Below are 27,195 nucleotides of genomic sequence, written 5' to 3'. Positions count from 1 at the left end.
GATAATCTGTTCTGCATATAGGTTGAAAAGGTATGGAGATAGGATGCATCCCTGAAGTACGCCCTTCCCAATTTTGAACCATGCAGTGTTCCCTTGCTCTGTTCTGATGACTGCCTCCTGGTCCAAGTATAAGTTTCACTTTAGAACAATCAAGTGTTCTGGGATTCCCATCCTTCTCAGAGTCAGCCATAGTTTGTTATTATCTACACAGTCAAATGCCTTTGCATAGTCAATGAAACACAGATAGACACTCCTCTGGTATTCCCTGCTTTCAGAGAAAAGATAGATGTTCTTAATTTCATTTTACTTAGATCCATAGTCAACATTCATGGTAGCAACATTCAAGAAATCAAAAGATGTGTTGCATCAGGGAAATCTATTGTCAAGGACCTCTTCAAAGTTCTAAAGAGCAAGGATGTCAGTTAAAAGATCAGGGTACGTCTGAACAAAGCCATGATATTTTCAATTGCTTTATATGCATCTGAAAGTTGGGCAATGAATAAGGAAGATTGAAGAAGAATTGATGCATATGAATTGTGGTGTTGGAGAAGAGTAAAAAACAAACCCGTCTATCTTGGAGGAAGTGCAATCAGAGTGCTCCTTAGAGACAAGGATGGTAATTCTTTCTGTCACCTACTTTGAGCATATTTACAGCAGGGAGCACATATTGGAGTTAGATATCATGCTGTTAAATGTAGAATATCCATGAAAAAAAGCAAGGCCCTTAACAGGATGGATTGACAATGACTACCACCATGAGCAGTGCAGAAATCAGTAAGGATAGTGTAGGATGAGGTAAGGTTCACATCTGTTGTTCATAGGGTTGCTATAAGATTGAATGGCATTAACACCACCACAACATTGAGGTGTAATAATTTTCTCAGTTGTTGTTGTTGTTGTTGCTGTTTGGTGCCACTGAGTCATAGACAACTCATAGCGACCCTATGAACCAAAGGCCTGAGCACTTTTCATAGGGTTTCCAGAGGCAAGCCATTTCGGAAGTGAACGCCCCTCCTGCTTCCAGGCTTGTTTTAGTCGGGAAGCTCCAGCAAACACTGTCTACTATGGGTGACCATTACCACATTTGGCACATTAGTATCACAATATTCAGCATCACAACAACCACGAGTTACCTCTGTACAGCAATGCACAGACCAGTGTTATACCACCTAGAAGAATGTTTGACAGGAAAACAATTTAACCTGGCCTGAGGGCCGCAGATTAAAATCACCCACCTTCAGCTTGGTAGCATAACTTTCTGTCCACTAGGTCAACGTAGCTCTCTCTCTGTCTTCATGGTTATTGTTGTTTGGTGCTGTAGACGACTCATAGCCACGCTATGAAGGAAAGGCCTGAGCATTGTTCCAGAGGCAAGCCATTTTGGAAGTGGATGCCTTTGGGGCTTGAAGCCCCTTCCTGCACCCTAAGCCAAGTCTGGAGGGCCTCACTCCTGGGGGGCAGAACAGTCCTGCACGTCAAACACAAGCCTGAAAAAGCACCCGACTCCAAAAGCTTGCCATAATACCTGCGCACACATGGGGACCTCACTAAGCTCTGGTAGCTAGAAGTCACAGAAACCCTGGAGGAGCCAACCAGAAAGAACATGGCAGCCTCCACTCCCCTCTCTCTTTGGGGCTTGAAGCCCCTTAAGGGTTTTCTAAAATAGATTTCATAATTTTGTTCAATCTAACTTCTCTCCACCCGATTCCATTATCTCAATTCACTACAGCAAGAACAACAAAAATCCACTAGACAAAGCAATGATTCAGGTTCCCCTATCTCTCAGCAACTCCTTGGTCAAGATCTGAACCACTTGAATAGTTTGACATTAACAAGAGAAGGGGGGGGGCAGAGAGATAAAGAGTTGAATGCTATTGGAATGAACAATTTCTCAATTAATATGTAATATTTAGAAAGAAAACGAACTTTTTGTGGGCTTGAAATTGTTAGGAGAAGTAGATGGGGGAGCAGAAAAATATTAAAAGTGAAGAAAGAAATGGGATCCTACAGAAGCAAGAGCTCACTTCATGTTACAATGTTCATGGTTCTGGGCTTGGGTATCACTTCTTACATTGTAGATAAACACTAAGGAAGAGAGGAGGGTGGTGTGAAGTGGGATGGGGGCGAGAGAGAGTTAAGTAGAGAACCAGGATTTGAGACGCGAAAAAAAGCTAGAACAAAAAGGTAAATAAACACAGAGCACAGCAATACAAAAGCAAGCCTCCTCGGATCTTGCCGGGGCTGCAAGCGTTAAGGGTAGGCGGGGAGTGACGCGGTTTGCGTCTGGAGCGGCTCCTTGGAGTCCACAGCATCCACCGCGGAGCCTCGCCTTCCTTTCTCCCTCTGCAGACACAGCACACAAAAAAGAGGAGAGGAGACCCCGGGACCAGCTGGAGGGGCCCACACGCACCATGACCGAGACCACCAAGACCCACGTTATCTTGCTGGCCTGCGGCAGCTTCAATCCCATCACCAAAGGGCACATTCAGATGTTCGGTGAGTCCTCCCGCCCACCCCCGGAGCCTGCTTCCGCTGCTTTCCTAGCCCCGGCACCTGTGTTCTCCTGGGCGATCGATCGAACAAGAAGGCTGATGCCCCTCCAGAGGGGTGCCCCGGCTGATCGGGCTGCTGCGGAGCCAGCGCCTCTCTTCGTGGTTCCGGCGAGGGACGCAGACTGCGTTTCTGACCCGTCACTTGCGCGGGCCAGACCTGGCTCGCTGGGGGCCAGAGGTGGGCGGTGGGGAGGGGCTCGAAGGTGAGGGCTGGGTGGACGTTCGAGGGTCAGGAGCTGGGGTGCGGTGGCTTGGCGGTGCGCACTTAGCAGGAGGGGACCTGCGTGGGAGCAGAGGTTGGGGCACCGCGAAGGGAGGAGGGAGGCTGCTGGTAACGTGCTGTTTGTTTAGGATGGGTGGAAAGCTCGAAGGAGTTAAATGATGTATTTGCCTCGGAGACACACACACATACTTGCTCACAACACATCAGTAACTGGAGCTAGGGCTTCAAAGAGATTCATTTAGGGTTTGGCCTGATGGTTCAGGGCTGCCCAGGTGCGCATGTTTGAGGATTGTGGAGCGGGTGTTGCCGGCGCGAGGTGATTTTGGGGAGGGGGCCACTGGCCACTTGGATTTGACTAGGGGGTAACCTGGGAGCTGCTGCCCAGGAAGGGAAGGGGCGGGGCTTTCGCTGCGGGCGGCCCTTTCACGAGCTGGTGTTGATGGATGGGGCCCAAGTTGGCTGAGTCTCTGCCCTGGGCGGCGATGGCACCGGGCGAGCTTGCTGCGTGCGAGTGTGTGTATGAGTGTGTGTGTGTGTGTGTGTGTGTGTGTGTGTGTGATCGGAGTGGGAAGTGGGGCGCGTGCAGCACCGTGCATTTGTTTCTTGAAGGCTTTGGGGCGTGGAAGGGAGCGAGCCGGTTTCTGACTGCTCCTTTGGGATCCGGTGCCTGGAGGAAAGGTGGTCTGTGCCTGTCTAATTCGCGTCAGGGATAGGCAAAACTATGCAGCTTCCTTGTTGTTCTGGGTTGCGGGGGCATGCGCGTTTAGACCCCAAGAGAGAGATGGAGGTCACTTTAGAAGCCAGAACCGAGAAAGGTTTAGAAGTTAGCGGTCGCTTTTCCCCCCTGAGACTGATGGGGAAAAAGGATGAGAGGTCAAATGAGCTGTATGTTTGTTTGGGAACTGGTCTGAGGCCCTCAAGCTGACAAGCCAGCGAGGCGCTATCCAGAGTCGGCGGTGCTGAAACTCAGGGCGCAAGGGAGCTGGCTGAGGACACACGTGTTTACCGTTAGCCTTGAAGATTATACTAGAGTTCTCCAAGAGTCGTTAAAAGAAAGCCACTTGTAATGGCGAATAATTTACCATGTAGTAGCAAATCTATGGTGCCTGAAAGGGTCTGCTTATAAAAATACCTCAGAACCACTTTGAGCAAAGAGCTCAGGTGGATGTTTCCAGGGTCCTGGAAGAGTGATTTCCCTTCCTCATCATTACATCAGCTTTTAAATATATTTTATTAGGAGCTAACGCTGACTTGCCTAGTAAATAAAGACGTTAGTTCAAGCGTCTGGGTGGATCAGAGCATCTTCCTAGTCTTCTAGAGAAGCATCTGCCCTCCACTTTCACTTTCCCCTGGTTCTGTTGTCTTCATTGTTACTCTGATTTCTCATTTCCATGCTATTTTCTAGCCATTTAATGTTGATACCCTTCATTTCTCCTCCCTAACCAAGCAAAGATAGACTTTACTTTGGACCTCCTTGGCTCTAGGAACCTTTAGTGAGCCCCTAGGTACTTCTTCCTTTCTGGGACCAAGAGTGTAACTAATTCTGGACTGAAATGAATTGGATTGAAAAAGGACAGAATTATCGTTTGAACCAAGGACTCTGTCCTGCAGCTGAACAGAGTTTTGTATCGTTGAAAAGGCTTTTTTCCTCAGTAGATACTGACTAGTCACTTTTCATCAAGACTGAGAACAAAATTTATCTAGAAATAAATGTAGATTGCAGCAGGAGAGTTCAAGAATAGGATAGATGTAAAGAAGACTTTTTTTTTAACATCAGTGACTCTTTGCTGGGTGTTGGAACTGAAAACCAAGGGAGAAAATCTGTCAACAGAGTTTTCTGAGTGTTAAGCATAATCCAGGGAGTGACACAGAAAGAGGATATGGTGTGTGCACTATGTCTGTAAGGAGCTTACAACCTAATGAAGGATTTAGCACAAATGCATAAAAAAAGAAAAGAACAGGAGCACAATGTATTTAGTAAATGATTTTATAGAAAATCTTATGTGAATCCTTGCGCTTCTGATACATTTTTACATTTATTTTTATAGTTTCTAAGTCTTTTAATACATTATTCCAATTAATTCTAGTAACAATCCTAACAGGAAAGCCCCTTTGTCTGTGCTGTACAGAAGTACAGTGACTTTTTCCTGAAATCACATGGAGAGTGGGTGGCAGAGTCAGGGCCTGAACCTTGCATTTCTGATTGCCCTTACAGGAGCCTTTTGCTCTGTACCAGAAGGAGGATGTGCTTACAAACCTTCTGATTGCATAATTCCATGAACACTCTATTTCCTTCAAATTTTCCTTCAAATTAAAGACTAACAGGTTAGAATGAAATTGGTCATCAAATAAGTGAGATCCCTAAATAGGCATTTCCTTAAGAACTTGTACTCATTTCCCGAGCAATCAGTTATAAGAGCCAGTTATCCATATTTCTTCCTTTTAATGGCTTATAAGTTTTCTTCCCAACAATATAGAAATAACAAATGTGAAAATTATCAAACATTTTTGAGTGTCCTGAAACTAATAATGATAAAACATAATTCCAAATAGAACTTTGAAATAAAATATTGTTAGTAGAGCTCCTGTATTTTAAATCTGATTAATCACTACATTAAAAAAAATAAAAAGACTGTAAATGAAAGATAATTGGCATTCAAAACTGAAGACTCACTGCTCTTCTTTGAAAAGCAGCACTTGTATAATTTTTTCTTTTTTTAAAAATTATTAATTTTAATCAAAGTTTAGAGAGACTTTGGATTTCCATTCATTCACTGTTGCACTTTTCTCCCTGCCCACCCTTCCCCTACCCAGTTTGCTCTTCTCTTTGAAAAGGAAAAGAAAAATTCTTTCATTGTTACACAATCCCTCCCCCAAGTCCACTTCTCTATGCAGCCTTTGTTCTGTACCCCTGCCTTGATAATAATATCTAATCATATATTCCTTTTAAGCAGTTCTCTCCCTCATCTGTTTCAATGCAGTATACATTATTTATCCCTTCTTTCTCAATCTCCCCTCAACCCTGATGTCAGTCCCGTTTTACAACAGTGGCATTATGCAGTATTTGTCCTTTGTGACTTGAGATATTTCACTCAGCATAATGTCCTCCAGCATCACCCATTTTGTATAATATTTCATGAGTTCATTGTTTTTCCAAGCAGCATAGTATTCCATTGTGTAAATATACCACCACTTCTCTATCCATTCGTTTGTTGATGGGCACTTGGGTTGTTTCCAACTCTTTGCTATTGTGAACAAAGCATCAATTAACATAGGTGTGCATATATTTGCTTGGGTAGCAGTTATGGTTTCTTTAGGGTATATTCCCAATAGTGAAATTGCTGGGTCAAATGATATTTCTATTTCCAACTTTATGAGAAAGTGCCATACTGCCTTCCATAGTGGTTGCACTATTTTACACTCCTGCTCCACAGTCTACACTCTTGGTAACAGTAGCCAGGAAATCAAGAGACGAATTACATTGGGGAAGTCAGCTGTGAGGGACCTGTTAAGAGTACTGAAGAACAACAACATTAGGCTGGAGACTAAGGTGCGCCTGATCCGGGCTATAGTCTTTGCAATTACATGCTATGCATCAGATAGCTGGACAATGAATGGGGATGATATAAAGAGAATTGATACCTTTGAGCTGTTGTGCTGGAGAAGAGTGTTGGATATACCATGGACTGCTAGGAGAACAAACAGGTTTGTCCTGGAGAGGGTGAAGCCTGAATGCTCCTTGGAGTCAAGGATTCTGAAGCTTCGTCTGACATACTTTGGGCATGTTGCAAGGAGGGACTGGTCCTTGGAGAGGGGCATCATGTTTGGCAGAGTGGAAGACCCTCGATGAGATGGATCGATTCTGTGAGTGGAGTGGTGGGAATGAGTGCATATGAGATGATTAGGTTGGCAAAGGATAGAACGGTGTTCAGGGCTCTTGTACATAGATGCAAGCAACTCGATGGCAAACAACAACAACAACAAACAGTGAATGATGTTCTAGTTTCTCCACAGCCTTGCCAGCATTTTTTGTTTGCTGTATAACTTTTTTGTAAAGCATTTAATAGTGAACTTTTCCTTTACTTTGTAAAAGTAGTTGATTCTATTCCTATTTGGGTCTCTAGGAGATGCTTGACACCTATATACTCAATACTCAAGTGTAGCTGAAATATATTCTAAGATGCTTGAAAATTTTTGGAAAGTAAACCCACAAACCAATGATATTGCGCTTCGTAGTTCTGCCTTATTACATAAATAGATAATGTAAATCTAGGTATTTTTGATTTTCAGCATATAAGTTCTGAGTTTGTAAGTACATAGAGATTGTCCTTGAATATAACATCCCTTGCATTTAAATTGCTATTATTATTTTCCAATAAACCAGCCACTGTGAAATCAAATAGTAAGTTTAAGAATTAATTAAGGTAAGAATGAAATGAACAGCTTTAGTTTGCCCCTAGAAAATAGAGAATTTGATCACAACAGAAACATATCCTACCATATAATGATTAAAAAAATTTTTAAATTTTTTTTGCATAAAAATATTTTTTGCTTATAACAATTGTATCTTCTGGAAAAGTCATTCTATTCTATTTCTCTTAAAAAGTAATGAAGAGAGCTCATTATTTGTTGGAGAGTTAGAAATATAACACTTGTTATAGCCACAAATCATTAGAAGTAAATTTGAGCTCCTATTAATAAATAGAAGAAGTTTTGGTAGTGCAATGATTAAGCACTTGGCTCCTAATCAGAAGGATGACTGTTTGAATCCACTAACCATCTCTATCAGAAAAAGATCTAGTAATCTGCTCAGAGAAAGACTAAAACCAAAATCTAAACCTACTGCTGAGTGGATTCCAGCTCTTGTAGACTATATATTTTTAACTTCATTATTGTTGTTTACCTCTGGATTTAACTGTTATAGATGAGTTTATTGACTTCATCTATTATGTAAATAATATGTAAAGATGAAAGATCAATTAAAATTGAAATTAAGACTGAAAGAATAGTTCAGATTGATTCTTGGTCCTGAGTATCTATGTAGGAGTATATTTAGTAGCTAATATATTTGTATTTCTAAAGCTATAACTCTCCATAGGAACAGACTGCCTATCTTTCTCCCAAAAGTTACTGATGGATTCAAACCACCAATCTTTTGGTTAGCATCATTAAGGCATATCATGATCAAGGTATCTTCCATGAAGCCTACAGCCTAGAAAACTCTCTGGGGCTGTTCTTTTACTCTCTTGTGTGTGGTTGCTGTGATTTAGAATAGTTGCAGTGGCATATTACAAACATACCTACTATATAGAGAACTGCCCCAAATCAAGAGTCTGTTCACTATATCTGGAATACCTATGTACAAGAAGTTGTTATCCCCAGTTTAATGCTTTATACCCTCACATTACTATTTTATTTTTATCTTATTCTGAAAGGCAAAGGGAGCACTCACTGGTGGGCTTATGTGAAGAAGTTTTTCTGGCAGCCAAAGGCACGTGGTTCAAATCCACCAGTTCCTCTTGTAAGTTGAGGAATACCCTATTGTAAGTTGAGGAATACCTTCATTTCCCATAACTAGCATTTAATAGTGGAAGTGCCAGTGGTGTGTTCCCTTTTGAACTGTGCTATTAATCCAAAGGTCATGTATCTCTGGTGGGGGTTCAAATCTAGTGGTGACTCTGAGAGAGAAAGATGGACCGTCTCCTCTTATTGTCTTTTACAGCCTCAGAAATCTGATGGTGGCTCACTATAAGTCAGAATTTACTTGAGGGCTGTGAGTTTTGTTTTACATTTGAGCACTTAATAGTCTCTGTGTAAGAATTGTTGAAAAAATTTAAAAAAATATGAATAGAATCTTATTATAAGGTAACAGAATCTTCCATGTGCAAATCTTCGATTTGATTGTGATACAAAGGATAGGTTTGGATAGCTTAAGGAGGACAGAGATGAAAGATAAGACTGGAGAGGTAGGTAGAATTCTAATCAATAATGAAGACTTAAGTCATATTGAAGGATTTATATCGGTGATAATGAGAACATTTTATTTTTAAAAAGTGGACATAATTATATTTTAAAATTATTCATTAATTGAATTCTGAATATAGATCAGAGAACGGCTAAGATGCAAGCATTCAAGTGAGATGTACCAATTAGGTACATATTTCAGCAATACAGAGTTCAAGCCAGAGAAAATAATTACTTAGCCCAGAGTGGTAGCATTTGGGATGCAATATTTGAAAATTATTTAGAAGGAAAAAGAGATGTGATTTGGTGATTGGGTGGGTGATGGAGAAGGAAGAGAAGTAGGTTTGATTCTGATTGGAAGGTGAAAAATCATACCTCTACTCACGTTTCTGGGGTTGGAAATCTCTTTGGGAAGAAGAGACTGACTCATGTTTCTTCTGCAGAGTGGCTGGTGGTTTCAGATGGAAACTTTTCAGTTAGTGGGCCAACATTGAAACCACTGTGCCACCAGGGTTCAAATATGTGTTTGAACCAAAGCACTGATACAAAAAAAGTAATACCTAAAGTCAAAGGCTCTTTGCCCACAGGGACATTGAAAGGAAGGCTTAAAATGAGTTATAAAAACTGGAATAATGAAAATTCTTATTTAGATTATTAAAAAAATCATATTAGAAAAGTATTAAAATTAATTAACATGTCACAAAAAATATAAAAATGTTTTTGTGAGTTTTTCCCAGTGAAAAGAGAGAAAAAGAAAAATCCTAAAGGTGATTAATTTTTAATATTGATGCTGTGAAATTGGGAACAGTCAATATAGTTCATAAGAACATGTTATAACTTGCTTGTCACTATGATGATGGCTATGGTAATACACTCAATGTGTTATTTGATACATTTATGATTGTTATTGTTAGGCGACATTAAGTCGAGTACAACTCATAGTGACCCTATGAACAAAATATTTGAACCCTGTTCCATTCTGTGCCATCCTCACACTTCCTAACACACAAAAGCCCATTGGGATAGTCACCATGTCAGTCCACCTGGTTGAGGGTCTTCCTCTCCTTCGCCAACCCTCCACACTTCCTAGCATCATATCTCTCTTCAAGGAATAGCTCCTTCTAGCAATGTACCCAAAGTATTTGAGGCAAAACCTCATCATTCTTGCCTCCAAAGAGCACTCCAGCTGCACTCTCTCCAAGACATGCCAGTTTGTTCTTTTGGCCGCCCATGGGATGGTCAGTGCTCTTCTCTAACACTGCAGCTCAAAGGCATCAATTCTTCTTCAGTCATCCTTATTCATTGTCCAGCACTCAGATGCAAAATAAGTGATTGGAAAGACTATGGCCTGAATCAGACACATACCTTAGTCCTCAAACTGACATCATTACTCCTCAATAATTTGAAGAGATCCCTAACTGCAGATTTTCTTAGTGCAATGTGTCTCTTTATTTCTTGCTGCTGGAACCAAGGGTGTTAATTGTTCCAACTGAAGCTGAAGAAAAAGAAAATAAGTCCACAGGATCAAGTTATGATCTGGAATCAATCTTATCTGAATTTCAAGATTATCTTGGGAGTAGGTTTGAGGCATTGAACAATAGTTATCAATTGAACATCAATGACCAGATGATCATTGAACACCAATGACAGATGACCAGATGAGTTATAGGATGGCATCAAGGATGAAGAAAGCAAAAGGTCATTACAAAAATGGAGAAGAAGGGAAAAGTAGAAATGGATGTCAGAAGAGACTCTAAAGTTTGCACTGGAGTGTTGAAAAGCTAAATCAAAAGGAAAACATACTGAAGTAAAAAAAACTGAATAAGAAGATTTCAAAGGCCAACTAGAGAGAATAAAGAAAAGTATTATAATGTGCAGAGAGCTGGAGTTGGTGAATAAAAAAGGAAGAACTTGCTCTGCATTTTTCAAGCTGAGAGAACTGAAAAACAAATTTAAGCCTTGAATCACAATACTGAAAGGTGATATGGGCAATATATTGAATGACTCAGAAAGCATCAAAAGAAGATGGAGGGAATACACAGAGTCACTGTACCAGAAAGAACTGATTGACCCCGAAAAGTTTCACAAAGTCCCATATGATCAGTAGTTAATGGTAATGAAGGAGTAAATGGAAGCTGTATTGAAGGTACTGGCAAAAAAAATAAGGCCCCAGGAATCAAAGAGATAGCAATTGACTTGTTTCATTTAATAGATGCATCCTTGGATACACTTACCAGTCTATGCCTGGAAATTTGGAGGGCAGCTGTCAGACCAGTGGATTGGAAGAGGTCCATATTTGTTCCCATTCCCAAGAAGGGAACTGAATGTGGAAATTATCAAACATTTATGCTGGCAAGGGTCCTTACTCAGTGCTAAAAATCAAGGTCTACTAATGGAAACTCAAAAATCATCTATAGTTGTTTCAATAATAGGAGTTATGTCTGCTATTAACTTCAGAAGAATGGATTGAAAAGGAAATGTAGGCATTTTTGTTCACACCAACAGGTGGCTTGATTTACTTTCACCTGTTGTTTGACTTACTTGAACCTTAGAGTTAAAATCATGAGGCGAATATTCCATCTAGAACCTTAAACAAAAAAAAATAGAGTGTAATCAAGTTAATATTGTTAGGTGCTGTCAAGCTATGTGACTCACAGCAGCCCTATGAACAAGAAATCTGAACTTTGCTCTATCCTGGGTCATCTTTAGTGATCTTTGATATGCTTAAGCCCATTGTTAAGTCACTGTGTTTACCCATCTTGTTGAAGGTCTTCCTCTCTTTCTCTGTTCCTCCACCTTCTCTAGCATGATGACCAATCAGAAAATTGATATTTTGCCTTGAAAGCAGGAATATTTATTTTTCATTTCTCCTCTACCTTTTTGCTTTATTTGATCCTTTTCTCCATGGTTAGAACTTACAGGATTAAGAAGCTCATGAACCTTTTTTTTTTCAGAAATAATCAGAGTTGTTTCTTGGTAGGAATAGTTGTTGAAATTTTATTACTATCAGAGAAAAATTTGAACACAAATATCCAACATCAAAACAAGTAATGTGAATAGCATAAAGTATGGAGCTTCACAGATATAGGAAGAAAATGCAAAATTAGATGGGCGCTATATATTTTCTGTTAATTTTCTTTTCAAAAGCACTCTTTGCCTTTTGCCCTAGCAGTCAGCAAATTAAAAGATGAATTGCATTGGAAAAATCTCCTATTAGATACATCTCCAGAGTTTTGAAGAGCAAGGATGTCAGTTTAGAGTCTAAGGTGTGCCTGATCCAGGCCATGGTCTTCGGAATTACTTGCTATGCATCAGAGAGCTGGAAAATTACTAGGGATAACAGAAGAAGAATCAATGCCTTGTATTGTGGTGCTGGAGAAGAGTGTTGAGCATACCATGGACTGCTAAGAGAGCAAAGAGGTATGTCCTGGAGAGGATTTTGAAGCTCTGTCTCACATGTTTTGGGTATGTTGCCCCCAGGTCCAGTCCTTAGAGAAGGCCATCATGCTTGGAAGGGTGGAAGGACATAATAGGAGAGGAAAACCCTGGATAAGATTGATTCAGTGACAGGTCTAATGAGTACAGATGTGTCAGAGACAGTGAGAATGGTTCAGGATAGGGTAGCGTTCTGAGCTCTTGTGTATAGGGTCACTATTGAGTCGAGGGCACATAACAACAACAATATTAGAGAGTTCTGATGGCCTATTGATAAAGAGCTGTAAGACAACCCCAAAGACACAAAGTTAAAATCCACCAGCTACTCCTTGAAAGATGGGCAATCTTTTTCCTGTGATTTACTGCCTCTGAAAACCCACTGGATGGTTGGCTATGAGTCAGTTCCAACTCCATGGCATACAACAGCAACAGTTTTTAAAGTAGACTATGCATGGCTAGGAAATAAAGAAAACAATTTTGAAAAAATTCCTAGCGACTAATAGAGTGGTGATTGTTTAATCAATCTTTAAAGATCTTGTGAAATACGTACTTTCTAGCAAAGTTCTTCATTTTTTTTTAAAAAATTTATTTTTATTATTTTTGTGTGTGTGTGTACCATCAAATTGGATCTGATTGGTACAGGAGGAGATTGCCCCTCCTTCTCCAGTAGATCCTCTGGTGGATTCAAACCATTCGCCTTTGGGATTGCCTTGCAGCTTCTTGCCACTAGGCCCCCAGAACTCCCTTAAGTTCTTCATTTTTAGAAGCATTTTCAAGTCATCATAATTTGCCTATAAATATCCTAAGGACACAAAGGAATGTATTACATTTTTTAAATACTAGTTCTTTCTTACAATATTTAGTGCGAAAAATTTGGTTTAAGGGCATTTAAAACTCAAGATTTTATGTAACAGACTAAGGCCTGGCATATACACATGCATTTTATAAAAAATTAGAGCCAAATTCAAAATCAAACTCACTAACATCAAGTTGATTTAACTCATAGCGACTCTACAGGACAAATCAAACTGTCCATTGAGTTTCCAAAGCCATACATCTTTTATGCAGATTGCCACATCTTTGTCTCAGAATGTGGCTGGTGGCTTTAAAATGCTGACTTTTTGGTTAGCAAACGCCTCAACCACTGCACCACCAGGGCTCCTTCTTAGAGATTATTATATAACTTATTTATGGATGTGTTCCATCTTTTACTACATATAAATGTAACTCGGTGTGCATGGAAGAAGCTTTCTCTTGTTACGGATGTTCCAATTATAAGCTTTCCATTGTATGAAATGTATTTGCTTTTTTTTTGGATACAGTTTGGCAGGTAGTCTCAGAAGTATTTAAGCTCTGCAGCAAAGTCAAGTATTACAACCACAACCAGCATCATCATCTTATAATCCATTATCATCTTGATAATACACTCTTTAACACTTTACCATCAAGTTAGAACCACCTCATAGCTAACCCTCCACTGAGTTTCTGAGGCTGTATCTTGTATGGGTCTGAAATTTCCCATCTTTCTCCCAAAATGCTTCTCATGGATTTGAACAAGCAGAGAGGGTTAACAGCACAACTCTCTATGGACTACACCACCAATGCTCCCCCTCTTAATAATGCTGTTATGCACTGTTGAGTTGACTAAGACTTACAGCAACCCTACGAACAATGAATTGTAAACTTAACTCTGCCTTCACCATCTTGATGATCTCTGAAACATTTGAGCCCGTTGTTACAGTCACTGTGTCAATCCATTTTGCTGAGGGCCTCCCTCTCTTTCTCTGAACCTCTACCTACTCAGCATGATGTCTTTTTCCAAATACTGACCTCTTCTGGCAACATGCCCAAAGTATGTGAAATGGAATTTTACCATCTTTGCCTCTAAGTACAACACCTTGGTTGTGCTTCCTCTAAGACTTGTTTGTTCTTTTGTCATTCTATGGAGTCTTCAGTACTCTTCTCCAACACCACAGCTCAAAGGCATTGATTCTTCTTCTGTCATCATTTTCATTGTCCAACTTTCACATGCATAGGAATGAATTTAAAAGACCATGGCTTGGAGCAAGTGCACTTTAGTTTTTAAATATCATTTATTGATATCATTGCTCTTTAGCACTTTGGAGAGGTTCTTGACAGCAGATTTCCTCAATATAACATGTCTTGATTTCTTTTTTTTTATGTCTTGATTTCTTGACTGCTGCTGCCATAAGTGTTGATTGTACATCAAGTAAGATGAAATTGTTGACAACTTTATTTTTTCTCCATCTATCATGGTGTTTCCTGTTGGTCCAGTGAGGATGACTTTTATTTTCTTGATGTTGAGCTGTGAATCATATTAAAGGCTATAATTTTTTATTTTAATAATATAACTACTATTTTCATGCTTTAAATTGTACTACCTTTAAACTTTTCCATTAAGCCTATTGCAAAATTCTCTTTATCCAACCCTTTATCATCAAGCAAATTTTGACTTGTAGGATTGAGTAGAACTGTCCCATACAGTTTCCACGGCTGTATATCTTTATGAAAGCAGACTGGTGCATTTTTTCTCCCAATGATTTAACCACTGTATCACCAGAACTCTCTCCATAATTTTTTTTAGTCTGGGCAAGTGAATTATCTAGGAAAGTTCTTGTAATAAGGAGCAATAAGGGAGCAAGACTCAGAGATTAACCCCTGAAGTGTAGAAAAGGTAAATAACACTCTTTTTGCTTCTTTCTCCTGTGTTCATATTGCCGCAACACAAATAGCGATGCTGCTACATATTGACATCATCTGAACATTTATCAGGTGATAAGGAAGTGGATAGTGTAGTCCTTCTGCAAGCTTGTGGTTATAAATTCTTAGAATTCCTTAGGCCAAAAGCCTTGAAATAGCTTGAGTGATTGGTTTCTGTCATGTATACCACATATATCAGCAAATCATTATTTTATCTGTCTTCAGAGTATAACTAGAACCCACCCATTTTGCCTAATCTCTAACATGTGGGACTGCTGAGCAAAAAAGGCCAGTGACTCAAATCCACCAGCTGCTCTGTGGGAGAAAGGTGAGCTAAGTGTCCTTCCATGAAGATTTACCTGATGGCACTCACTATGCACTGGAGTTGACTCAGTGGCTTTGGATTTTTCGGTAGCAAATCCTTGGAAGGATCTCTGATGGCATAGCACATTACATGTTATGCTGCTAGGTGAAAGTGTGCAGAGTCGAATCTACCAGCTGCAGGAGAATGAGGGGTAGTCTACTCTTACAAAAATTTATAACCTCAGAAACACGATTGAGGATTGCCATAAATTAGAACAGATTCAAAGACAGTGGCTTTTTGGTTATATCCCTGAACAAGCTACTGTTATCTTTTATGTGAGTTATTATAGTACCCTCTTAACTACTATCACTTCCTATAAGACTGTGCTTTGTGCCCACTACATTCCCCAATCGCTCTCTTACATCATTTTTAGGCAAACTCATTGACCTTGAGTATTGATTGTTGTGTGTTTACTTTGTTATTCTCACTACCTTCCTCCATAACCCCATATCTGATTCTCTCACCACCCATAAGTCTTTGCTCAAATGCTACACTATGCTTCTAGGCGATTGGGCAGGCTTGAGCCCCATTGACTGTTATTATGGGCCATTGAGTCAGAAATGACTCATAGCTGACCCTCCAGATGGTTTTCAGAGGCAATATATTCCATGGGAGGAGATTGTCCATCCTTTTCCAGCAGAATAACTGGTGGATTGAACTGCATGCCTTTGAAATTGTGGTACAGCTTTGACCACTTCTAACAGATTTCCATTACCATTTATTCTTGTTTGCTTGCATCTTTCCCCCTAGGTCTTATAACCTTTTAATAAAGTGTATTGATCTTTAAATATTTTTATTAATTGTTGCACATTTTCTTCCCCCACCTCAATCCACCCTACAATATACCCCTTGTTTCAGATTGTTGACATACATATAATGCCTAATCATACATTCTTTTCAGATGGTTCTCATCTGTTCTATTGCAGTATACATTATCTATCTATCTATCATCTATCTATCTATCTATCTATCTATCTATCTATCTATCTATCTGTCTATCTATCATCTATCTACCTATCCTTTTCCCATTCTCTCCCCTACTTTCCCTTGTCTGTCCTACTATATAACAGTGGTGTTATGCAGTATTTATCCTTCTGTAATTGGGATATTTCATTTAACAAAATGTTCTCTAGGCTCCTCCATGTTGTGTAATATTTTGAGTTTATTTTTTTCAGTGCTGCATACAAAATTCCATTCTATGAATGTGCTATAGTTTTTCTATCCATTCGTTTGATTGCCCACTCCCCATTCATTTGTTGATGGGTACTTGGGTTGCTTCCATTTCTTTGCTATTGTGAATAATGCAGTAAACATGGGTGTGTATATGTGTGTTGGACCTCTGGTTTCTTTAGAGTATATTCCCAGTAGTGGAAATGCTGTGTCAAATGGTACTTCTATTTCCAACTTTTTGAGAAATCTCCAGATTGCCTTGATAGTGGCACCATTCTACGTTCCCACCAGCTATGAATAGGAGTTCCAATCTCTCCACAACCTTGCCAGCATTTATTATTTGCTGCCCTATTGAACTTTGGTATTGTTCCTAGGGTGAGAAGATATCTCATAGTTGTTTTTATTGCATCTCTCAGTGAGCGAGGGATATTGAACATTTCTTTGTGTATGTGTTTATCATCTGAATGTCTTCTTTGGTGAAGTGCTTATTCATATCCTATGCCCATTTTGTGATTGGGTGGCTTATATTTTTTTATTAAATGCTGGGATATTTGATAAATTTTAGATATTAATTCCTTACCAGATATGTGATTGCTAAATATTTCCCCCCTTCTGTTGGTTTCCTTTTTACCCTGTTGGAGAAGATTTTTTTGATGTGCATAGGGATTTGATTTTTAGAAGGTCTCGTTCATCTATTTTATTCTTTCCTGGTTGTAAGTTTTTTCATTGTGTGTGTAAGACTGTTCATGCTGTGCATTAGAGATTTTAGAATTCTTTCTAGTTTTTCTCTGATGAATTTTGTTGTTGTTGTTAAGTGCCGTTGAGTCTCAGGCGACTCATAGCGACCCTATGAAGTAGAGTCCTCAATTTCATCCTTTCTCTAGGTTCATAGGGTTTCCAGAGGCAAGCTATTACGGAAGTGGATGCCATTCCTCCTTCCAAGCTTGTTTTAATCGGGGAGCTCCACTCACCTCTCTGTCCGCATTGGGTAACCAACCATTAATGCATTTGACACATCAGTGTTACAGTGTTCAGCCTCATGGCAACCACAAGTTACCGCTGTACACCAGGGCTATACGACCTAGAGGAATATTTGAACAAAAACAACGAAAGGCAGGCCCAAGGGCTGTGGATCAAAAGTCATCACCTTCGGCTTGGTAGCATCACTTTCTGTCCACTGGGCCAGCTGATCTCTCTCTCTCTCTCCTGTTGATGTTATTGTTGTTAAGTGCTGTTGAGTCACAGGCGACTCATAGTGACCCTATGAAGGAGAGTCCTCAACACTTGGGTGTCTTTTATTGATGAATTTTATAGTCTTTGGTTTTACTTCTAGCTCCCTGATCCACCTTGAGTTGGTTTTTAAATATGGTGTGAGGTCTTCCTTAAGTTTCCTGCAGATGGTTTTCCTACTTTTGCCAATACCATTTGTTAAAGAGACTGTCATTTTCCCACTTAACTGATTTCATCTTCTTGTCAAAAATCAATAGACTATTGGTAGATGAGCTGATTTGTGGGCTCTCAATTCAATTCCACTAATCTATGTTTCTGTTGCTGTACCAGGCCATGCTGTCTTGACCACCATGGTTGTGTCGTTGGATTTGAGATCAGGGAGTGTGATGCCTCTTACCTTGTTTCTTGTTTTCAGTAGTGTTTTGCTTATTTGGGGTCTCTTTCAATTCCAGATGAAATTGGAAACTATCTTTTCCATCTCTTTGAAGACAAAATGTATTATATACTTATTTGTTGTATTTATTGTCTGTCTCCCTAACTAGAATGTAAACTCTTTGAGGGACAAAGATCAGTGTTTATTGCACAAGCAAATACAACCCTGGAATGTAGTAGATCTTCAATAGATGTTTATTGAAGGTATGATTAAATTAAATGTTGAATTTACCTACTGCAAGTTTATATTCTTTTTGCAGTCATGAAGGGTAGAGTCATAAGAGGATTCAGTTGGCATTGCATAAATACGTGTTGAGTGGCAGCCATCAGGGATATAGAAATTGACAACACTTCTTTCTATGCCCAAGTAGATCATCCTCTATCAAGAAGATAAGCAAATAAACTATCAGAGCATAAACAGAGCGTAAGTAAAACATTTTTAACGCTTGAGGGTGGTAAATGCTAAGAAGTGAAAATGAAGCAAAGTAAGGGACTCAGAGGTTGAAGTTGTTACTTTGGAGATGATGGGAGAAACTTCAGGGCAGTTGTGAGAGTTGCATCTCAAAAGTAGGAATTATCCAATCAGCAGTATGGATACTGTTATTCTGGGCAGAGGACAGATTATATATGAAGGACCTCAACACATAGCACATTAATAAATTCATGGGTTTGAGAAGAGCAGGAGATGACAAAGCCAAAAAATTGGGAGGGAACAGTATCAAGGGCTTCAGACTTGAAGAGCAGTGGGCAGATATTAGAGGTTAGGTTTACACCACAGCTTTCAATATTCCCTTTATCAGCAGTTCACTAGGAATCTCCAAATTGCCGTTAACTGCATCCTTTTAAAGTTACTGTTTTGGTTGTGTGTTTTTTCCAATGTAGAATTCCACAGCTCCTTTTTCTGGTGGAACGTTATTCTTATCCAGATGCTAACCTGACCTCTTCTGTATGACCCCTGATTGCTCAAGTATGCTCAGATTTGGAGAACTCAATTGATTCTTACTTTACTTTCCGTTTGTAGGGCTTGAATCATATTTGAATCTTTTCCTCTTTAGACTTAATTTTTTTAATAAGAACCACAGAAGATATTTTCCTTTGACATTTATTTTTTGCTCTAAATCTTTCTCAAGGTCATGAACAAGTGAATTTCTCTTCTTCCTATAGCACTATGGTTTCCATAGCATTTAAAAGTATTACTTATTCTTTAAAGCCTCAAGTAAGTGAAATGCTAGTGGAGGATGGGTTTTCTAACTCTTTATTCTCTAGCATTTTTCCAGTCTTTCATCTTGGCACCCACAGAGAGGCAGAATAGACATTCTATGAAGCACTGAGATTAAACTACATCAATTTTGTTTGAAATATTAATGTACTGATAAATATTTAACAGTATGTAGTTTATCATATGAACTAGCATAGCTATAAAATAAGGCAAAAAATAGTGGGTTTTGTTTAAATTTAGATACTGTCACCCCATTATAAATTAAAATTAAGAAAAACAATAAAATAATATACATCTAAATTTAAGTCATAATTGCTTTATGTACCACGAGCCAATATTATTTACCACAGTTTAAGCATTATTTATTTGTAATGCCTCAGGGGATCAAAGTTTGTATATAATAGATCTTTTTCTCATTTTGTGAACAATACTGGTAACAAATCAGGATTGAAGCTCAGCTCCTTGCCAATAGGCCACCAGAGCTCCAAATATTTAACAGTATATAGTTTATCATATGAACTACCATAGCTTTAAAATAAGACAAAAATTGTGAGGTTTTCTTTAAATTTGGAGCCTATTACCACATTATAAATGAAAATGAAGAAAAACTATAAAATATAGCACATCTAAATTTGAGCCATAATTGCTTCATGTACCATGAGCCGATATTATTTACCACAGTTTAAACAAAGATTCTCACCACTGGCCCAATTGACAGCATCATGATAGATGGTGAAGAGATTGAGATTGTTCACACCTTCAGGTCGCTTGACTCCACAGTCAACACTCTTGATACCAGTAGCCAGGAAATTAGAAGATGATTTGCATTGGGAAAGTCTGCTGTTAGAGACCTCTCCAAAGTACCGAAGAGCAACAATGTCAGTCTGGAGACTGTGACACAACTGATCCAGGACATAGTCTTTGAAATTACTTTCTTTATGTCAGAAAGCTGGACAATGACTAGGGATGACAGAAAGAGAATTGATACTTTTGAGCTGCGGTGCTGGACAAAAGTATTGAAGATACCATGGACTGCTAGGAGAACAAACAGATTCGTCCTGGAGAGGGTGAAACCTAGCTACTCCTTCGGAGGTAAAGATCCTGAAGCTTCATCTGACATAGTTTGAGCATGTTGCAAGGAGGGACCAATCCTTGGAGACAGTCATCATGCTTGGAAGCATAGAGGGACAGCCCAAGACAGGAAGATCCTTGATGAGATGCACTGATTAAGTGACTGAGGTAATGAGAGTTGGTATGTCAGAGACAATAAGGTTGTTACAAGATAGATTAGGGTTTGGGGCTGTTGTACATAGGGTTGCTAAGACTCACAAGCAACTTGATGGCACAAAACAACAGCAAACAAGCATTATTTATTTGTAATATCCCAGGGAATCAAATTTTGTAGATAATAGATGTTTTTCTCATTTTGTGAACATGATTGGTAGCAAATACATAAATGTTCTGAGTGTTTTCCCTGTCACCTGCATAATTATTTTTATATGAAAACTGGCAAACTGAGTTGTCATTGATTGAAAAGACAATCTCTTGAATCTTAGTTTTCTTGTCTGTAAATTCAAACTCATTGCTTCTGAGTCAGTAGGGTCAGCTCTGACTCAAGGAGACCCTCTATTGGGTTTCCAAGGCTGAGGAGCAGCTGGTAGATTCCAACCACCTGAGGTACACAGTGGGACAGCACATTATAGACTATGCCACCAGAGTTTCTTGTCTGTAAAGAGTTATTGCTGAATTGGAATGGACTTTTTGCTGACCCTTCGGTGAACTTTTCAGAGGCTATAAATCACTCAAGAGGAGATTGCTCATCTTTCTCCTTCACAGGAGGTGGTGGATTTGAACTGCCTGCTTTTGGGTTGGCAGTGCAGCTCCTTACCCACTAGATCTCTCTCTGTCTGGGTGAACCTACAAGCTAAGATGATTTCTGCACTTTTAAAAAATGGGAAAATATTCAATAGACACATATTTTATGATGTGAAAGTTTTCTAAAATTCATTTTTGAGTATTCATAAGTATTTATTGGAACACAGTGATGGTCATTCTGATATCTAATATCTAAGACTATTTTCATAGGACAATGGCAGAGCTCAGTAGCTATGACAGATATGGCAGGGCTTCCAAAACTTAGGATATTTACTTTCTGAGCATTTATAGGAAGAGTTTGCCAATTTTTGTAATGAAGACGGTGTCTGGTGGTGTTGTTTTTATGTGTTGTCAAGTTGCCAGTGACTCAAGTTGTCAGTGACTATGTACATTACTCTGAACCCTGCTCTATCCTGAGCCAACCTTATTGTCTCTGGCACATCTACCTCCATAATGACTAGAGACGGTGGAAGGAGAATTGATGCCTTTGAGCTGTGGTACTGGACAAGAGTATTGAATATACCATGGGCTGCTAAGAGAACAAACAGGTTTGCCGTGGAGAGGGTGAAGCCAGGCTGCTCCTTGGAGGCAAGGATTCTGAAGCTTGATCTGACATACTTTAGACATGTTACAAAGAGAGACCAGTCTTTGGAGAGGGACATTATGCTTGGGAGGGTGGAGGGACAGCGCAAGAGAGGAAAACCCTCAATGAGATGGGTTGTGTCTAGTAGAAACCCCCCCCCACCTTAAAACTTATTACCATCAAGTCAGAACCAACTAATAGTTGACCCTCCAGCAGGTTTTCAGTGTTATTCCTATGCTATTAGAAATAGCATAGGAAGAGAGTACCCATATTCTCCCAGGGACAGGCTAATAGATCCAAACCATTTGCCTTTGGGTTAGCAACACAGTGCCTTACCCTCTATGGCACAGGAGTCTAACGGGTTTAAAAAATGCAACATGCAGTTGAAGTCTATTACTCAGAGGAACTCTTTTTTTTAAAAAAAATGAATTTTTAAGTAAAAATGAAATGTCTAAAAAGATTCATTTAAGCGGTAAATGTAGTTTCAGTTTCATAATTGTAATTTTTCTGGCTGGCTGGCTAACTGAGCATGTTCACAATGGGGATGATTTTCTGGGTTTTGGTTTACACTGGACCTTGATTAGCTCCTCTGGCTAATGCTGGGCATTTCTCTGCTGTTGAATGTTAGGCATGCTTTCCCAAAATACGTTTATCCTATTCCTGATTCATAGCTCTTTTTTTAAAGTTAATACTTTGTGTACAATATTTGAGAATTTTTAAAAAAAATAAGCACACACATTGCATCGGGATTTTTCAGACTGCTCTTGCAGTTGCGTCTAGTTTTTCTGTAGCATCTCACCTCTCTCTGAATTCAGATAACACTTGGTTTGTACCTCTCTTATAGAGCTTAGCACAGCCTGCCTTGGGTTATGGCTGTTTTTGTCTGGTTTTCATATTCTCTATCAAACTTGGGTCTTTTCCCTAGTCATATGGATTCTTTTATCTCGTGAGGCGCCTACAGGGAGTTCTAGTGGCTTAGTGGTAAGAAATTATGCTGTCAACCAAGAGTAAGTGGTTTGAATCCACCAGCTGCTCTGTAGGAGTTGTTGTTGTTGTTAGGTACTGTTTAGTCAAGTAAGACTCACAGTGACCCTGTGAACAACAGGCCTGAATCCTGCCCTGTCCTGTGCCATCCTCGTCATCTTTGACACACTTGAGCCAATTGCTGCAGTCACTGTGTCAATCCATCTGGTTAGAGGTTTTTCCTCTCTTTAGCTGATTGCAAAAAGGTGGACAGTCTCTTCCTGTGCAATGTACACCCTCTGAAAACCTGCTGCACAGTCACCTATGAAGAGAGTTCTGACTGAATGGAAAAGAATGACAACTTGCCTAGCACAGAGCTGCAGGTACATGGGAGGAAGAAAAGGTAAATATTTACCAAATGGCTGTTAGTCATATTCAGAATCCCATAGTCTCCAGGACAAAATTCAAGCCAGTTGTCCTCTAGTTGATTCTGACACATGATAACCCTAAGTGTTGTTTTTGCTCTGCACCATAGGATTTTCAATGGCTGACTTTTTTTAAAAAAAGTAGAGGAACAGATCTTTCCTCCAAAACACCTCTTGGTGGGCTTTCAATTATTAACCTTTTGTAATACCCAGGAACTCACTAGGCAAAACAGGAGATAATAAATCAGAACAGCATTTGGGAACTAGAAAAACACGGTCAAGTAAGATAGGGTCAGAAAACAGAACAAATACTATCACAAGGTCTGGTGACTCAGAGACTTCAACACTGTGACAGCTTATGCCTTAAACTAGAAAGGTTCATGCTCCTAGAGTAGAACTCTACCCCAGAATATAGTCTCCCCACATATCCACAGTAGGAAAATGCAAGTCATGTTTGGGATCTATTGAGTATATCATTTGCATATTTGAAAATATGGAGTCAAGAATGAAGGTGAATCTTGATACTGTCCATTGGATGCTTTTGTCAGAAGTGCGGTGTATCCAGAAATAGTTTTTTAACAAGGCAAAATTAAGTTTGAAGATGGTAGAGGAGTTAGGTTTTCTTCATATTTATTTACAGCATGGGAAAAGGTGTTATGCATGGAAGCCTTTGAAGTGAAATTTTGTAAGTAGTTTCTTTTGCTTCAGAGAAGCAAACAAAACACCTCCAAAGGATTTGGTTTGCCAATTGTGTTCTCAGTTTCAGAAGTCACAGAATTTTCTTTTGAAAGAAATGTCAAGAGTCATGCAGATATTTATTGAATCCTGAGATTTTCTTTCACACACCTTCGTAAGTGTTTGTCCTATCTTTGCTGGAGATTATTCAGGACCAGAGACATCATTTCCCACCCCCCCCCCTTTTTTTCTAAAGGAGCCAAATAGCACTTGGCAAACTTTACCTATTTCAAAATTGTTCTTTATATTGGGCTGGCATCTGGCTTCCTAACACTTCCATGTATTAGCCATAGTTCTTTTCCTTGAGATACTTGGAGCAGATCTAATCTGTTGTCTACTTTCAAGATCTTTTGACTATTTAAAGACAACTACTCTGTTCTCCCCACCAATCTTCCTTTTAGGCTTAACAAGCTCTAGGTTGTTATGCTAGACATGGGCTTTCATTTGTAGTCTTATAGAATTCTGGGTCATCTTTTATGACTACATCCTCAGTGTTCATATGTGGTGTTAGGGCTTTTGACAAATGAGGAAGCCTGTTGTTCCCTTCTAGAAGTGGCTTTTCATCTCCCTCGAGGTGCCCAGGTCCTCCCTGTTGCTCGAGCTTAAGGGGTCCCGTCTGGTCAAGTTAGACAGCAGTTTCCCCCCCAAAAGTACTAATGTTAGGATTTTTGAAGATAGCTTTTCTAGCTATTGTCTTAGCTTCCTCTGTAGGCATAGTCTCCAGCTGCTTCAACTGCCGACACATGGTTCACTGTAGATCAGCATCTTCTATATCATCAACAGCTGTGAGGCTAGCATAAGAGGGAGAGACTGTAGAAAGAGATTGTGGGGAGGCATATCCTGATGGAGACCTGAAGACAGAGTCAGGAGTTAAAGATTAAGCTTGCTGGATGATTAAAGGAAGAGCTGACTTGTGACTGCTTGCCGGCTGATTGAGGAAGCCAGCAGCTTCTTGCATTTGTGTTGCTGGACTGAATCTAGACTATCACTTGTTTGGTAACTGAGAAGCTGTCTGAGCTAATTGAAGAATTTTTCCTTGTTATTAATCTGATTTAGGACTGCTGGACTTTCATTGTGTTATATCCTTTGCCTCTCCCACCCCTGAACCTCTTTCCTTAGTAAACTCCACAACTGTGACTAAAGTCTGTAGTCATTGGCAACAAGTTTCATATCCAGCAATTAATACAAGTACATGCATGAACATGGGTGGGCATGTCTGTCCTTAGATCAGTTTTATACTGTGGATGTTGTTGATGGGGAAAATGACCTCTTTTAGAAATAATAGTAGTTGGACTCGATTTCCCCAAATTGCTGTTATTCTTTTTGCATCATATCATAACCTTCATAAAATATTACATCTGCTCTCTTTATGAAGCATTGTGTGGCCTAGCTTATCTGTTGTTGAACTAAGATTTGCAGGTGCTGTCTCTATTTATGATTTATTTTTCTTAATCAACTTAGAAATGACTAGAAACAACAAAATTTATCTAATTGGGCCAAGTAAGAGATACTAACCTGTCCTAACATTCTAAATAATTGGTCAAATTGGTGAATTAAGCTGCTTAAGTAGGCCAAATCATCATCGTTATAGGCAAACCCCCTTACATATGAGATGTCCTATGGAACTCTGTAGATCAAAGAACATATTTAATTTTTAGGAGTTGCCAGCTACATATTAGGAATAACACCTGTTTCTAGAATAAGGAAGAAACCTTATAGGTTCCCAGACTAGGTAGATTCTAAGAGTTTCTGTATTCTGTAATTATCTGGCTTCTTAGTATGAGGGGTAACCCCACTCCACCCACCAAATGATTTCCATTAAGAGCTCTAAATAACTCTTATCCTTGTTAATAGTTGATAATTCTCCTTTGGGGGTTGAACTCTGAACTTTCTTACTTCTTACCTTAGTAGAATCTCTGACCCTCCCCTCATGGCAATGTCATTGACACTGCCCTATTCTGGGCTTCTGTGAAAGTGAAAATAGTGCCCTTGTTCCCTGTAATCCTGACTTTTTGAAAACAGGATTGGGCAGTGTCACACTTAGATTTTTATTAAAAACTTATTGCCTATTGAGTGGGGACTGATTCGTAGCTGACCCTCCATTGGGTTTCCAAAGTTGTACATCAGATGAGAGGAGATTGCCCCATCTTTCTCACTTGGAGTCCTGGTAGATTCAAACTATCAGAGGAGTGTGCCCATTGGTGAGCAGCAGAACTGCATGTGCACTACGTCACCAGAGCTCCATTTAGATTAAGCAGGTGGAATCTTTCAAAAGCAAACAAGAAAAAGATAATTTTTCCTTCTAGAAAATCTTAGACATATAAAAGTAAACAGAATGATACAGTGAACTCTGAGGTACCTGTCATCCAGCTTAAATAATTATCAATTCACAGCCAGTCTTTGTTTGATGATACCCCTATCCACACCTTAAGCTCTGTCATATATAACAGATATGCCTCAGAAATATTGCAGGTTCCCTTGCAGACCACCGTAATAAAACAAGCCACAGGAATGAATGTTTAGGCTTCCAGGCACATGTAAAAGTGTTATTTGCATTACGCTGTGGCCGACTAAGGAACCATAGTGGCACAGTACATAATGTATCAGGCTCTAAAGGAAGGTCTACAGCTTTCCACAGGAGAAAGGATAGTGATTTCCCATAAACATCTATAGTCTTAGAAATCTAGTGGAGGGTCACCATGAATAGGAACTGACTCAATGGCCATGAGTTTGATTTGTTTTTTGGTTTGTGTTTGGTTCAATAGCTTATGGAAAAGTTAAAGTATTTTGAGAAATACCATAGCCCAAGCTATAGGGAAATGGTGCCAATAGACTTGCTCCACACAAGGTTGCGACAAACCTTCAATTTGTAAAAAAAAGTTGAATATCTTTAAAGTACAATAAGGCAAAATGTGAAATGACAAGGTATGTCTGTTTTTTGAAGCAAATCCTAGGCATCTCAAAATTTTAGTTTATATCCTTTTTATTTGAGGCATACTCTGCTCTCTGTCATTGTGATCACCGTTTATAGACTGGACTTCTTTGATCTTTATTTCTTTGGTAGGTGTGTTGCAAGGGGGGTTGGAATGGGACAATGTCTGATTCCTATAACATCCTTATCTTCACTGCTGTGCTTGAGACTTTTGCTGCAGTTGCTGTGTCAGTCCATCTTGTTGAGGGTCTTCTTTATCTCAGACCCTCTACTTAACCAGGCATGATGTACTTGTCCAAGGACTCTCCCTTTCTGAAGCTGCACTTGTTTTAAGACAGATTTATTTCTCTTGGCAGCCCATGGTATATATTC

At 39.5% G+C, this 27,195-nt stretch overlaps 1 protein-coding gene across 1 annotated transcript in view; it reads left to right on the top strand.

Moving 5' to 3' along the window:
- The first annotated feature begins 2,204 nt into the window (after positions 1–2,204).
- The window catches only part of NMNAT2 (nicotinamide nucleotide adenylyltransferase 2), a 260,996-nt gene continuing 236,005 nt past the window's right edge, over positions 2,205–27,195 (top strand). Inside the window, exon 1 of the mRNA XM_006887752.1 lies at positions 2,205–2,496. Coding sequence (XP_006887814.1) covers positions 2,412–2,496 — 85 coding nt within the window. The 5' untranslated portion in view covers positions 2,205–2,411. The remainder of the gene's footprint in view (positions 2,497–27,195) is intronic.

The sequence above is a fragment of the Elephantulus edwardii genome, unplaced genomic scaffold (genome assembly GCF_000299155.1).
Source record: "Elephantulus edwardii isolate Elephantulus edwardi_28Jun2011 unplaced genomic scaffold, EleEdw1.0 scaffold00061, whole genome shotgun sequence".
NCBI classification, from domain to species: domain Eukaryota; kingdom Metazoa; phylum Chordata; class Mammalia; order Macroscelidea; family Macroscelididae; genus Elephantulus; species Elephantulus edwardii.
The sequence above is the reverse complement of the archived record's forward strand: the minus strand, read 5'-3'. Positions and strand labels throughout refer to the sequence as shown.